The 15,190-nt window shown below is 40.8% G+C and overlaps 2 protein-coding genes and 2 pseudogenes across 7 annotated transcripts in view; 3 read left to right on the top strand and 1 right to left on the bottom strand.

Moving 5' to 3' along the window:
• SKIC3 (SKI3 subunit of superkiller complex) overlaps nucleotides 1-12,688 on the bottom strand; it is a 78,658-nt gene extending 65,970 nt beyond the window's left edge. Inside the window, exons 1-7 of one of the 6 annotated variants that reach the window (XM_077864197.1) lie at nucleotides 12,546-12,688; nucleotides 11,962-12,175; nucleotides 6,746-6,913; nucleotides 5,552-5,618; nucleotides 4,823-4,866; nucleotides 3,524-3,682; nucleotides 2,016-2,106 (exon numbers count right to left, since the gene is read on the bottom strand). In XM_077864197.1, the coding sequence (XP_077720323.1) occupies nucleotides 2,016-2,105 (90 nt within the window). In that variant the 5' untranslated portion in view covers nucleotide 2,106; nucleotides 3,524-3,682; nucleotides 4,823-4,866; ... (2 more) ...; nucleotides 11,962-12,175; nucleotides 12,546-12,688. Of the gene's footprint in view, nucleotides 1-2,015; nucleotides 2,107-3,523; nucleotides 3,683-4,822; nucleotides 4,867-5,551; nucleotides 5,619-6,745; nucleotides 6,914-10,095; nucleotides 10,204-11,775; nucleotides 12,176-12,545 lie in introns of all 6 variants that reach the window. The other 5 variants (XM_077864176.1, XM_077864216.1, XM_077864205.1 and 2 more) reach the window with 5 other exon arrangements.
• LOC144290142 (peptidyl-prolyl cis-trans isomerase FKBP1A-like) lies at nucleotides 32-902 on the top strand (annotated as a pseudogene).
• On the top strand, nucleotides 6,666-7,051 carry LOC144293192 (small ribosomal subunit protein uS8 pseudogene; annotated as a pseudogene).
• A 56-nt stretch (nucleotides 12,689-12,744) lies between the features above and the next one.
• ARSK (arylsulfatase family member K) overlaps nucleotides 12,745-15,190 on the top strand; it is a 34,911-nt gene continuing 32,465 nt past the window's right edge. The window contains exon 1 of the mRNA XM_077864261.1: nucleotides 12,745-13,018. Within this exon, the coding sequence (XP_077720387.1) occupies nucleotides 12,881-13,018 (138 nt within the window). The 5' untranslated portion in view covers nucleotides 12,745-12,880. The remainder of the gene's footprint in view (nucleotides 13,019-15,190) is intronic.

The raw sequence follows: 15,190 nt of genomic DNA, 5'->3' as shown, positions 1-15,190 counted from the left end.
CCGCCACCGCCCGCCGCCGCCCGCCGCCGCCCGCCGCCGCCGCCGCCATGGGAATGCAGGTGGAGATCATCTCCCCCAAAGACAGACGCCCCTTCCCGAAGCGCGGTCAGACCTGCGTGGTGCACTACACGGGGATGCTTGAAGATGGAAAGAAATTTGATTCCTCCCGGGACAGAAACAAGCCCTTTAAGTTTATGCTAGGCAAGCAGGAGGTGATCTGAGGCTGGGAAGAAGGGGTTGCCCAGATGAGTGTGGGTCAGAGAGCCAAACTATCTCCCCAGACTACGCCTATGGTGCTACTGGGCACCCAGGCATCATCCCACCAAATGCCACTCTCGTCTTTGACGTGGAGCTTCTGAAACTGGAATGACAGGAATGGCTTCCTCCCTGAGCTCCCCATTCTTGGATGTGCCATGGAGGGATGTGGCGCCTCCAGACGCGCACACGCGAGTCCGTATGGAGCTTTTCTTGATATTCCACTACACTCTTTGTATAAACATTGACCCCGACTGAATGTGTTCTGTCACCCAGCTTTGCTCTTTCCCTTTCTCCTCATGTGTGTGTTGACCTAAACTATATGCCATAAACCTCAAGTTACTCATTTGATTTCGTTTTCATTTTAGGGTGAAGGTTCAGTTTCAGTCTTTTGGATCTAGGTTTCCACTTAAGTATTAGTCAAGTATTAACAGCACAAGTCATGGGTTAACTTTAGAATAGGAATTGATGTTGGGGGGGGGTTACAAGAATCTTTATTTTATTTTTTTTTCGGATGAAATGTTTATCTATTATATATTAAACATTCTTGCTGCTGCGCTGCAAAGCCATAGCAGATTTGAGGCACTGTTGAGGGCCGAAGTAACTCTCCCAGTTGAGAGATGTCCTTGGGTTGAATTAAAGCCCTACCTGAGGGACACCTGGGTGGCTCAGCGGTTAAGCATCTACTTTCAGCTCAGGTCATGATCTTGGGGTCCTGGGATCAAATCCCACATTAGGTTCCCCACACGGAGCCTGCTTCTCCCTCAGCCTGTGTCTCTACCTCTCTCTGTGTGTCTCTCATGAATAAATAAATAAAAATCTTTAAAAAAATAAAGCCCTACCTGAAACTGAAGTGGGGAGGGGGAGAGCCTCTGCCTCCACTACCCCTTCCCTGCTCCCCTCCCCCCCATAAACCCTCTGCCTTTTGGAAGCAGATTGTTCTCACTGCGATATTGGACACTACATGTATCTGTTCCTAGGCCAGCAGGGACTTCTGAAGCCTTCTTCATGGCCTGGCTCTTTGTTTTGTTTTGTTTTGTTTTTTTTCCATCCTGTGGCTTTTCTAACGGATATTCAGGACTTTTGTAATCTCATAGCTATTTGAGCTCCACTTTCCAAATTTTAAGAACTTTAATTGAAAGTTTAAATTGAAGGTGCTGTTTGTAGACACATAACACCCGATGAAAGCCCAGCCATCATGACAAACCCTTGAGTGTTGTCTTGAGAAAATGATGCTGGTCATCACAGCTTCAGCATCTCCTGGTTTTTGATGTTCGGCTCCCCCAGCTGATCTCAGAGTTTCCTGGCTTTTCCTCCTCCCCCTCTCACCCCTTTGCTGTCCTGTGTAGTGATTTGGTGAGAGAAATTATTGCTGCCTACCCCCCACCCCCACCTGCCCGCACTACGTATGAGTTTCAAGTTTTATTATTGCAATAAAAGTGCTTTATGCTGGCTTTTCTCAAAAAAAAAAAAATAGAATTACAGTATCAACATGCCATTAAAGAATGAAAACTTTATGATACAGCAATGTTCCATATTAACCCATCAAAACATACCTATGAGATACTCTGGTTTTAAGAATGTGACTTTGAGCATGGTCAAAGTAATTTATCTTCGCACACCACTCTAATGGTCTACTAAACAATCTAACCAGTTTTGCTATGTTTAGGAAATAAATAATACACATATTACAAATCCATAATGCTTATAAATAGGTAACATACTTCTACCATGGAATAAAAAAAATATATGTCAGTTACCTTACAATGTTTCAAAGCTTCTTTGTATTCTTTGTTTCTGATAGCATCTCTAGCACTTTTTAGAGCAGTCTTTACTTCCTTGCTGGACATTCTGTGGAAATAAAAAGCCTGAGTGAACCTACAATACCTACCTAATTATAAAAGTTTCAACAAACTTAATTAACTATCTGAAAACACTCATGTAATTCCTTTTATCTGGAGCATTCTTTCCAATCTAAAGTCCCTATAGCACTGTCCCTCACCTCTTCAGATTTTTACTCAAATGTTACTTGCTCAGTGAAACTTTGGCTGGCTACATTACATAAAATTTCAACTCTTCTTCCCCCTCCCTCCACACCCAACTACACAATATTCACTTAACTCCCTCCCTAACATTTAGTGTCTCATACACTACAGATTTTACTTATTTTATTATCTGTTCACTAAACCCACCAAAATGTGTCATGTAGGTGGGGATTTTTGTCTGTGGTTTTTACATACTGCTGTGTTATCAGCACCTAGCTAACAAATTGCATACATTAATAAATATTTGTTGAAATTTTAGCTATATTTGAGTTATACTCATTCTTTAAATAGTAGGCTAAAACTAGGATGATCTAATGGCCAGGACCCAAAACACATATCAATCTCAACCTAATTCCACACTAAGATTTAGTAGAATAAGCTCAAATCACAAAGTAGAAACACTAACACAACTTAATTTCAGTAACTATGATGTAAGAGTGTAAGAAACCATTTTGTTTTATGCTAGTTTCTATAAAATATAAATCAAGATACTAACTTTCTTCACAGTAAGGGTTACTGTCAAGTTATAGCAATATAATATTCTTTGAAGAGAAATAAATGCAATAGTCACATTTAAATGAAGGTGATGAATATGCTAGAGTATTATGCACTAATTTCAACCATAAAAAGATATTTCAATTGGGAGACAAAGTATTTCTTCAATTTATAAGCTACGTTAATTTAATTTTAAATAAACTAACATATCTTAAGATTTTACAACTTATTCTGATTTACCAGTAGAAAAGTCAAATTCAATCACAATTCAATGCTGAAAAAAAGAAATTTATATTTTTTGACAACTCCACTGAACTGTAATCTCATCAGGAAACAAAGCTGGGTAAATATTAATCCATTACAGACTACAGATGTTCACAGCAGCAAAATGAACCAAGAAGATGGCTTGCTGACATGGTATACTGACGTCCTTTACACCCAGAGAGGCTGAGGTACAAGTGCAGATCAAAGAAGTTTAAGAAAGAATGAAATTAAAACAAAAACAAAAAACCCAAGCCTTTGGACTTAAAGAATGTTAGATTCAAAACAATACAAAAATTTAAAATAATAATAATAATAATACAAAAATTAACATATAAAATAAATTTATCCGCAGCTATACCAGATTCCTTAAATAGGCAGAAAAATAACTTTTTGCCTATTTACATTAGTTATGCAATTAAAGCTGCATAGTTCATATACTCTTATTTTAGAAACTGTTCTCTTACCTGAAATTATCTTGGTAAAAATTATAGGTACCAACTTCAGGATTTTTTGGTATTTTTTGAAGCCTACAAACTTTGACTGGAACAGGCAACAAATTTCAATGCTGATTTCACATTAAATCTTCTCACATCAAAGTTATCTTGGGCAGATAAATCCACAGACTAAAAAGAAGAGCAATCAATGATGATAATTACTAATTTGGACCAATAGAAAAGGTTAAGAAAAGACATCCAAGGGGAAAAAATTAAGTCAAAAAAAGAACAAAAACAGTATCAAGATAAGACCACGCAAAACAAACAGAAAAAAAATCAATTTTGTGAGGAAAAAGATCACCATCTCTTCTATCACCCAGCATTTAAGTGGAAGCACATTCAAACAAGCCAGATCAGCCAACACTAACCCTACATGCAACCCCAAGCCATGCACTACATACGACACAATAGAAATAGGAAATGCTCCTGCTCTGAAGAATATAACGTAAACCAAACGTAAGACATAGGAGTCATTGGAGAACCGAACACTGAACTAAGGATGAGTACAACTGCAAGAGGAGTTCAAAGAAGGAAAGAAGTGTGGTGTGAATGAAGGGATACCAGAAGAAGACAGGATTTTAAGAATGGAGGGAAGAAGGAAAATTGCTCCAGTCAGAAGCAATTGCATTGGCCAAGTCAGAGAAATAGGAATGAACGTGGCATGTGTAGGACACAATGAAAAACTGAGCTCCGTGGAGCAGATGGGACTTGCTGAAGAACAGAAGAAAATGAGGCTCAATGGATAAAGTAGAACACTAGACTACAAAACGCTTTAAAAGTCAGACAGATGGACAAGTGTAGACTTATATACAGCAGCAAAAACAGAGCTGTTAAATGTCTCTACACGAGGCATTTTTAAAGACCACAATAGACAAACTCTGCTATTCCCTTGGTAACCAACTAACGTTCAACACCTTTCCATATCCCTCTGTCTCTGTATGTAATGATGATTACCCTTGCTGCAGCAGGATCTTCTACTCTTCTCTTCCTATCCCTTCTTCATTTGATTTGGCATTTAGCATAATATGCTAGCACTGAGGCCCTCTCTCTTCACCTAACATTTGTATAGAGAGAAATATACAGATACAGATATAGACAATATAGATATATAGATATAGATCAGTATTAAGGGATTGATTAATTTTTGAAAAGACAAAATAATCTGCCCCTTTCTAGCCCTAAAAACTTCTTCCAATTTTTGGAAGATGAAGTGGAGAAAAAAGAGGCTCATTCGTTCATTTTCTAAACAAAACTCTCTTAAGTACTCACCCACAAGGTATTGTCGAACTCCCTTTCTTTCACAAAGCAAAAACCTATGAACAAAAATGATATACCTTTATTTGGGACACTTCCCTCCATGGCAAGCATTTCCAACATTTCAAAGAAAAATCTAGCTCTTTTACAAGTGTCTTCTTCCACAGCCCCACCCACTTTCCCCTGATAATCTGTTTTTTTCTCCTCAATTTCAAATCATTCTTTTTCAACAAGAGCATTCATTTTGCACATTCTCAACTCAGTGAAAGGGTTTGCTACTATCAAATTAAAAGGGTTATTATTCAACATATATCAAGCATAAAAAGTAGCAACAATTGCACTGAAAAAAGTGACAAACATGCCAAAATGATAAATCTCAAAAATAAATATGTAGGTGAATGAATTACTATGTCCTACACACCCCAGGTAAAGCCACAGAACCTTAAGCTACATTCCATAGTGCAGATATGCAGATACAGACTCCACAAAGCAAAAATAATAATAATAAAAATAATAACAATAATGACAATGGAAGTTAATTACAGAAAAGCAAAAACATGTACTTTTAAATCTAATAACAAAGTCTAAAGACGGTTTAGACAAAAGTCTAAACTTTTTATGACCTATAGTCTGGAAATAACAACCTACATCATAATACTCTTTTTCTGAAATGAATTGGTTAAAAACAATTACTATGTAAAAACAGACCCCAATTACCTCTTATTTAGCATTCTAGTCACTTACCTTTTACCAATTACCTTCTATCTTCTTTTTGGATTGAATTTCAGATTGTTCCTTAACCATTATCCATCTAAATTAAGCAAAATATGAGACAGGCACATAAAAAGCATGATACAAAGCTCAAGACTGAATTTTTTAACACATCAGATTCAGGTTTAATTTTCCCAATTCATAATTCAAAGCAAAAGTAATAATTAGGTATGATTTCTCATCTTTTTTCTTTCCCAAAATTTTTGAATTGGTCTGTGTTTCCACAGCCTCAGGTGGTAAAAGGAACTTTCATAAGCAATCAGAAAAATTTTCAAAAAAATTCCAGAAACTCAAAATACATGAACTTCAATTAAAAAAATCAGCCAAAAAAGAATATCAACTATTTCTATGCTACTTTATTTCGAATTGAGGACAATCAACAGTACGCATTTACTCCCTATTTGCGGCCTCACTACACTAAAGTGAACCTGATTTAAGCAATAAAAATAATTATAAATATGTAAAATGTTGCCCACATCATGTAACTACATTAATTTATAATCTAATGAAAACAGAGACTGTCAAAAACCCAGCTAAATAATCATCTGAAATATTAACACAAATTCTACATGATATAATCCTAAGTATCCCATCTTTTGATGGGATCTCTGGAATAAATTCTGTCAAACAAAATTATCTACAATGTTTCATGGAGAGAATGGAAGTGGTTTTAAAAAACTGAATAAAAAAATAGCAATGCTACTTTAAACTAGGAAATGAACAAAATTTAATTTTTTTTAAGATTTTATTTATCTATTCATAAGAGACACGGAGAGTAGCAGAGACACAGACGGAGAAGTAGGCTCCCCATGGGGAGCCTGATGTGGGACTGGATCCCAGGACTCCAGGAACACAACCTGAGCCAAAGGCAGATTCTCAACCACTGAGCCACCCATATGCCCCAGAAATGAACGAAATTTAGGTGAAAAAGGATGAACAAAAAAGAGAAAGTTAGCTGACTGAACTAAAAACACGTACTGGCAGTTCACTTCAATAGAACTGTTAGTTCCATAAAAAAGGGTTTTACTGTTACTGTTAAGAAAAAAAGTACTATGGTCTCCTTCTACCATCTTTCCATGCTGCTACAATGGTGCACCTGAATGTCGGGGCAGATGTTCTTGAAAGCATTAACAATGCCAAAAAGAGGCACAAACACCAGAGTCTTACCAGGCCATGCTCCAAAGTCAACTTCTAACTGCGATGATGAAGCATGGTTATGTTGGCAAATTTGAAATCACTGATGATCAAAGAGCTGGAAAAACTGTTGTGAACCTCATGGGCAGGTTAAACAAGCGTGGAATGATCAGCCCCAGACTCGACGTACAACTCAAAAATCTGGAAGAACGGCAGAATAATCTGATCCCATCCTGCCAGATTGGTTTCACTGTGCTGACAACCTCAGTTAGCATCATGGACTGTGAAGAAGCAAGATGAAAATACACAGGAGGGAAAATCCTGGGATTCTTTTTCTAGGGATGTAATACATATGTGTAAATTAAAATGTCTCAACGGGAGAAAAAAAAAAGTAGTGTGATCCAAACAATGTTTACGAAAGTAAAATAAAAGTTAAAACAAGAAGGGTAAGGAGGGGGGTAAAATAAAAGTAAAAACCTGACTCTATCCATTACACCAATTTCTTTAAAAGCCCCAAATCAACCTGATTATAACTATGCAGTCACTTCATCAAATTGTTTTTACAAAACACCTCAGGTTTTGTCAGCCCCTTCACTCTGCCCTACTCACCCACCAAGCCAAGACTTAACCTTGTTCAGAATGTGCTTGGGAATCAGATACATCTGGGTTCAAGTACAATCTGAACTTGGACATCTTAATTCACTACTTGAAGCCTATTTCCTCATTGATAAAGTAAGGATTATATCATTACTTGATATCTATGTAAATGGGAGTGCCTGAACATAAACACCACCGGCTTAAGATCCACTTACACATGGACTTTTTTCAACAAATATATCTTCTGTACAATAAATGCACTGTAAGTGTATTTTCTCTTCCTTAGGATTTTCTTAATAATCTTTTCTTCTCTCTAGCTTACTTTATTGTAAAAAATACAGCATATAATGCATATAACATACAAAATAATGTGTTAACTTTATATTATCTGTAAAGCATCTGGTCAATAGTGGGCTATTAGTAGTTAACTCTTTAAGGAGTAAAAGTCACACATGGATTTTTGACTGCGTGGAGGGTCAGCATCCCTCAGTCCCACGTTATTCAAGGGTCACCTGTAGATTAGTACTCTTCTTATTTACTGCTACCTTCTCAATCGACCACTTTTTTCCTATGCCTTATCCACATGGTTACTACAAACTTTCTCATTTACGCATTTACACATTTAAAATCCCCAATCCTGGGATGTCTGGGTGGCTCAGTGGTTGAGCGTCTGCCTTTGGTGCAGGTTGTGATCCCAGAGCCCTGGGATCGAGTTCCCACAACTGGCTCACCATAGGGAGCCTGTTTCTCCCTCTGCCTATGTCTCTGCATCTCTCTGTGTCTCTCATGAATAAATAAATAAAATCTTTAAAAAAATAAAATAAAATAAAATCCCCAATCCCTCCTTCCTTCATTTCTCAAGTAGTAACCTTCTTGCCAGTGTTCAAAAGAAGGCTATCCAAAAAAAAACAAAAAACAAACAAAAAAACAAAAGACGGCTATCATCAAACACACATATCCTCTTTGAATTATATGAATACTACTAGTCCAGAGTAAATCCTGCAAAAGAGATCACTCCATCCCCTGAACCACTGAAACATTTATTAGTTGAGCCATTCAATTCAAACGTAACCAATATTTTTTTTTACTATGCTATATTGATGTGCCCTGTCTCCCAGGTCAATAAAACCCCAAACAAAAGTATTATATCTTGGGAGTTCCTTACATATTCAACATCTATTGAGTACTATGTACTCAATAAATGGCTGTTGGTCCAGCTCCCAAAGCTTACTCTAAACATTTAGTTTCCCCACTGTCAAAAGGCGGTAATCCTCAATTTGCTAAAATGGGAAAGGAAGAATCTTTTTTCAGTATCAGCTCACATAACTTTTTTTCACTATCCCCCAATACTTTCCACTTTTACATCTTTGCTTCTCTCATTCAGCCTGTTCACACTGCTTCTATCTACACAAACGGTACATGTAATTGAAGGCCAAATTCAATCATGAAGCATAAAACCTTCTCAGATGATCTTACTAGTCTGAACTTCTAAAATTTTTCATCTAAATCAACATTTCCAAAAAGTAGTCCAAGGAATAATAACATGCTTAAAGGTATTAACATACCATCTAGTAATTTTGTGAATGCTACAAATTATATATTTCACTCTCTTTAAAAGTCATTCTAAAATTATATATTTCACTCTTTTAAAGCCATTCTAAATGTACATTAGCAATCTACAGTAAAATAAATAGGGATCCCTGGGTGGCGCAGCGGTTTAGCGCCTGCCTTTGGCCCGGGGCGCGATCCTGGAGACCTGGGATCGAGTCCCACGTCGGGCTCCCGGTGCATGGAGCCTGCTTCTCCCTCTGCCTGTGTCTCTGCCTCTCTCTCTCTCTCTCTCTCTGTGACTATCATAAATAAATAAAAATTAAAAATAAATAAATAAATAAATAAATAAATAAATAAATAAATAAATAAATTAGCAATATATGAAAAGTCCTAAAGACCCAAAGATAGTTTAACCTAGCATTTCTAAAACTTATGTTACCATTGAACATTTATTTTAATGAAGAGCAATTAACATCTGGAAGCATATCAGCATTATCCAAAGTATGATTTGGGATATTCTGGGTTTTGTTTTTGTATGTTTAGCGGTTAACTATTTTTTGATGCCTTTTATACTGTCATTAAATTTATAGGGGTGTGAGTTGGTTTGCTTTCCACAACTAAACTGGAAGTTCCTTAGGAGGAAAGACTACTTTTATTATTCTCTTTTATTTCCTACAGTGTCTAGTACATTGTACATAATCAACAAATATTTACAGAATCAGAGCTGGTGAAGACAATACTGAATTTATTCCACATAGTCACTACCTTCACACTTAACTTCCTTTTCATTTTTTTTTAAAGATTTTATTTATTTATTCATGATAGAGAGAGAGGCAGAAACACAGGCAGAGGGGGAAGCAGGCTCCATGCCAGGAGCCCAATGCGGGACTCCATCCCGGGACTCGATCCCGGGACTCCAGGACCACGCCCTGGGCCAAAGACAGGCGCTAAACCCCTGAGCCACCCAGGGATCCCCAACCTCCTTTTCCTTAAGGCAGAAAGTGCTATAAGTATACTGGATGTTAAAGGAACTATAAAGAATGAAAATCCATACCAAGACCTTTCAGTTGAAGATCTTTCCAAACTGGAGTTAAGTATTACACAAAAGCAAGCAATCTCCAACATACAAATCTTTAACTGGTTATTTAAATATACACAGAGTGTCTACTCTCACTGCAACACACATATAGGTATGCACACACATAAAGATGGGCACAAACACCTCTCAAAAGTACCTTTTCAGATAGTTACTGACTAGCAAAACGGCTGTATGTCCAGAAAGAGTGATCAAAATATTGAAGAAACTTGCAATTATGTAACTAGCTGAAGGAAATGGGGAAGGCCTAGGAAAAAAAAAATTGGAGAAACGTGAAAAGGGTTGCTGAAAGGGAGAGATTACTGTGGGACGCCTGGGTGGCTCAGAAGTTGAGTGTCTGCCTTCAGCTCAGGGTGTGACCCCGGGGTCCTGGGATCGAGTCCCACATCGGGCTCCTTGCATGGCGCCTGCCTCTCCCTCTGCCTGTGTCTCTGTGTCTCTCACAAATAATTAAATAAAAGCTTAAGAAAAAAGAAAAGGAGAGATTACTTATATAAAAATGAAGAGAAATGGACCAATGAATGATTAAAAGTAGAGGGAAATTGACTTCTGCTCAAAATAAGAGCTTTTAATAATTAGACATGGAAAATGTGGAATGGACTGCTCAAAGAAAGTGCATTCCTATCACTGGATACAAAAGAACAGACTGGACAATTCCTGGCAGGAATGTTGCAGGACAAACTGAATGTTAGATGCTAAGTAGGACTGGAAGCTTCTTGGGTTCTTCCATTGCCATGTCCCTGGGGCCCTAAAATCCGTCTTGCTCCAACTCACTGCAGCACCTGCTCCCACTGACACTGCCAAGGGGAAAGAGAGGGGGGAAAAAAGATGTGCTCCTGTCATTCTGCCTGGGAACTCAGAATACATGTCCTGTGAGAACAAGGCCAAAGAGGGTGAATATGGTTCACAGAAACAGTACCACACCACAGATAAAGCTGAATATACTTTTTACGAATCTATAATGCAGTCAACAACATTTCTATGGCACAATGCTATTCCCATTCCACATTAACCCAAAATTTTTGAGACATACCCTGATCATGAGGTGGCCTACCTATATTATCTCCTGTGCTGTTAAGACTAGAATTCGTTTTGTTTCCTTAGAGTTTAAGTTCCTTGTGGACAGGATCTATTTTCTAAAAAAAGATGTTATTTATTTATTCATGAGAGACACAGGCAGAGGGAGAAGCAGGCTTCACGCAGGGAGCCCGATGTGGGTGGGACTCGATCCCGGGTCTCCAGGATCGCGCCCTGGGCTGAAGACAGGCGCTTAATCGCTGAGCCACCCAGGGATCCACTGCATGCTTCTTTATCAAGAATTTGGGGATCCCTGGGTGGCGCAGCAGTTTAGCGCCTGCCTTCGGCCCAGGGTGTGATCCTGGTAGACCCGCGATCGACTCCCACGTCGGGCTCCCGGTGCACGGAGCCTGCTTCTCCCTCTGCCTGTGTCTCTGCGCCTCTCTCTCTCTATCATAAATAAATTTTAAAAAATTAAAAAAAAATAAAAAAAAAAGATTTTGTCTACAATGGGGATCCCTGGGTGGCGCAGCGGTTTAGCGCCTGCCTTCAGCCCAGGGCGTGATCCTGGAGACCCGGGATCGAGTCCCACCCACATGGGGCTCCCTGCCTGAAGCCCGCTTCTCCCTGTGTCTCTGCCTCTCTCTGTGACTCTCATGAATAAATGAATAAAATCTTAAAATTTGTCTACACTAATAGAGTTTAAGCTCATCAGAACGTCATGTAATGTTATAATTCAACCAGGGACAGAGAAATGTAGTTGCGTTAGGGCACAGACCACTAAACTTCAAGTCCTGCTCACCCTTAAGCGCGTCATCTCGGGCAAATCGCTTAACCCGTCCACGCCTCAGTTTTCCTATCTGTAAAATGGTGAAGGCGAGGAGGGCAGAGAATATTAGAGTCGCGTTCGTGCCCCGTCAGGCACTTCAACTCCTCCTCTTCCTGTCAGAAATACTAATACGACTCACGCGACGCGCAAATTCTGTACCTGACAAGTGGGAGGGATAACGAAATCAGAATCTGGCCCTGGGACAGAACTCGACTTCTTCCAGAATTCTCAAAGTTGGTTCCACACTCAAGTGGGGCCAGTGCCTGTTCCGCAGCGGGACAGGGATGGTCGTGACGTACGGCAGTCGGTGGACTCGTCACCCGGCTCCGGATTTCTTCCCTAGCGAGGCCGCTGGGCTTCTCTCCTCCGCGCTCTGCAGGCAAGATGCACCTAGGCTGTCCCCCTCCCCCCGACTAGGCCCACGCCTTCGCCCCCGGGGCGTGACGACCCCCCCTGCACGGCAGTAAGAGGAGGCAGGCTGGAGACGCCTGTGGGGTAACGTGCTGGCGGCGCCCCGCGACCCCACGGCTCACCTGAAGCGGCCCAGCCAGAGGCCCCTCAGAGCCGCCCCATCGAACTTAAGTGACAGACGCGCTGCCACCTCATCATCGCCCATTCACCGTCCCGACATCCACGCTTGCGCGGCACAAAATGACCCGCCCCTGCTCTTTTCCGTCTCTAGTTCCCATTTCAACTACACATTGGCTCCAACTTCTGCAAAAGCCACAGCGACCCTAACCCACCTGGGCCAGGCAGATGCTTCTCCTCCAAACACCGAGGCTGGACTCCGGGCGCATGCGCAGCCCCCAGGCATCGTTCACGTGACTGGAAGTGGCTGACTGTTCAGTCCGCTCGGTATTTGGTTACAAGGTCTTAACGTGAAAGAGGGAGGGGAATTTTTTCTTCCTCCCCTTTGCGCATGCGCGCACGCCCAGCCTGCTGGGAGTTGTAGTTCTGCGGGTAAAGCGCCGGGAGGAAACCGAGCTGCGGACGGTGGGATCCCCGCCCCGTTTGCAGAGGCGGTTCCTGGAGGGAGGCGGCGGGCCAGGCGCCCGGCGTTTCTAAACCGCTCCCTGCAATGCTGCTGCTGTGGCTGTCGGTGTTCGCAGCCTCGGCGCTGGCGGCACCAGACCGCGGGGCAGGTGGGCGGAGGCGAGGAGCTGCAGGGGGTTGGCCCGGTGCACCCAACGTGGTGCTAGTCGTGAGCGACTCCTTCGTAAGTACCGAGAGGCTAGGGAGTGGGCATCGCGCCCCCGACCAGCGACCCGCCACAGCTCTTCCTGTGCAGCAGGCCTCGGGGAGCAGAATCTGAGAGGCTGCCACGTATTTGACCCCGATGCAGAATAATGAATGCATTTTATTTTGAGGCCCCGTATACACATATACACCCCGTACAATACTCTAGTAAATAAAATGCATCTGATGGCACCTTTGCAATTTGTTTTTGGTTTTTTTTTTTTTTAATTTATGTATTCATGAAAGAGGCAGAGACACAGGCAGAGGGAGAAGCAGGCTCCATGCAGGGAGCCCGATGCGGAACTCGATCCGGGGTCCCCGAGGTCACGCCCTGGGCAGAAGGCAGACGCTCAACCGCTGAGCCACCCAGGGATCCCCCTTTTTGTTTTTGTTTTTTTTTGTGTGTGTGTTTTTTTAGGTTTTTTTTAATGCTAGCCACGACCCACTAAATTATTTTACCACTACTAATGCACTTTCAGCCCTGTCCCTCCCCCCATCTGCGTCTTACTGTGGGGAGAAATAACATTCTGCATCTCCACAAAAGCGTGTTAGCTTTCCCATCCGGGCTTTCCCACTTCCAAATTTGCAGGAATTCATGTTTGGGCGAGCAATGCAGAAAGTTCACATTTTTATTCCCCAGATATCTGCTAATCCTGTTAGTGCTGATCTAAGCCCATCAGTTGATGTTATTTGAACCACTGGCCCATGTTCTAAGGAAATTGTGTGGGTGTGTTATTGCTGTTTCCCAAGCCATCATCCAAAAGAACACTACTACCAACATTACCCGGAACTTTTACTATCATCAGTTATTTAGAAACTACTGCTTAGACAAATGTTTGGTTATGATACTAGCTCATTATCCCTGGCTGTTACCTGTGGTCACACAGATTGTTGGTGTCCAGCACGTCTACACCAAAGAGCGCTTTTAATCACTATGTTCCATTGTCTTTCTCATTGGTTAACCTATGATGGTTAAAATTACATACTCTAGATGTGCCCATAGGACTTGTTGAGGGGATCCCTGGGTGGCGCAGCGGTTTGGCGCCTGCCTTTGGCCCAGGGCGCGATCCTGGAGACCCGGGGTCGAATCCCATATCGGGCTCCCGATGCATGGAGCCTGCTTCTCCCTCTGCCTGTGTCTCTGCCTCTCTCTCTCTCTCTCTGTGACTATCATAAGTAAATAAATAAAAATTTAAAAAAAAAAAAAAAGGACTTGTTGAGAAAGTCATTCAAAGTAATCTTATGATTAACTCAATTTAGGGAACAGGCAGTATTGGAGATTAACATGAAGGAGATTTCTTAGAGAGTGCTCCTGACATCAAAGGGAAAGGAAGAAAGCAGGACTATGCAGGGAGAAGTTGAGTTTGGCTGCTATCTCAATAGAAGCCTCAGCTTTCTTTATGCTTGGTTCTCAGACTAGTAGGATGCTTCAGAATGGTTGCCATTTGGGGTGAGGGGACTAGGCCTTTATGCCTTAGTGGATGGCCATCAGTTGTGTACTGCTGCCAGAAAGGGGCATGAGGTGGGCACAGCAACTCTCTTTAGCAGAGGCAGACTTTCATTCCTAAAGGGAACTAGGGTAGTGCATCACAGCATCCTAGAAACTTCCAAAGATGACTGAAATATTTTAGGTTGGTTTTTTTTTTTTTCAGTATAGTGTGAATACATAGGTTTTTTATATTTGTGTTCAAATACCTGGCCTTGCATTCATTATACTTACTGATTTTCAAAATGTCCCATCTTTGGTATGTGAAAGACCCATCAGGTCGTTTGTGAGTCTTTTTGACCCATTCTTAATCATCTCCAGCAGCTTACTTTGATAGTCTTCCATGGCCAACATGTGTATTTCCTGTCCTGTCTTGTGTTTAGACTATAATCTAGGTGTTCTGGTTTTTCATTGTTTTTAGACCTTTCCAATGAACAGATCTAGAAAGTACATATACTAGAAAAATCATGAAATCATGCTGATAGTTTGAACTCAAATTTAAGATTATAAAGTTATTAATTCTTTGACTTTTTGCACTTGTATCTCTTTTATACCAAATATTTTGGTACCTACATACATCAGTATGATTGGTGAGTGTGCACACACATACACACATATAACTATAGTATAGTACATAAACATATATAAATATATATAAATTTAATA

The sequence above is a fragment of the Canis aureus genome, chromosome 2, assembly GCF_053574225.1.
Source record: "Canis aureus isolate CA01 chromosome 2, VMU_Caureus_v.1.0, whole genome shotgun sequence".
Lineage (NCBI taxonomy): Eukaryota > Metazoa > Chordata > Mammalia > Carnivora > Canidae > Canis > Canis aureus.
The sequence above is the reverse complement of the archived record's forward strand: the minus strand, read 5'-3'. Positions and strand labels throughout refer to the sequence as shown.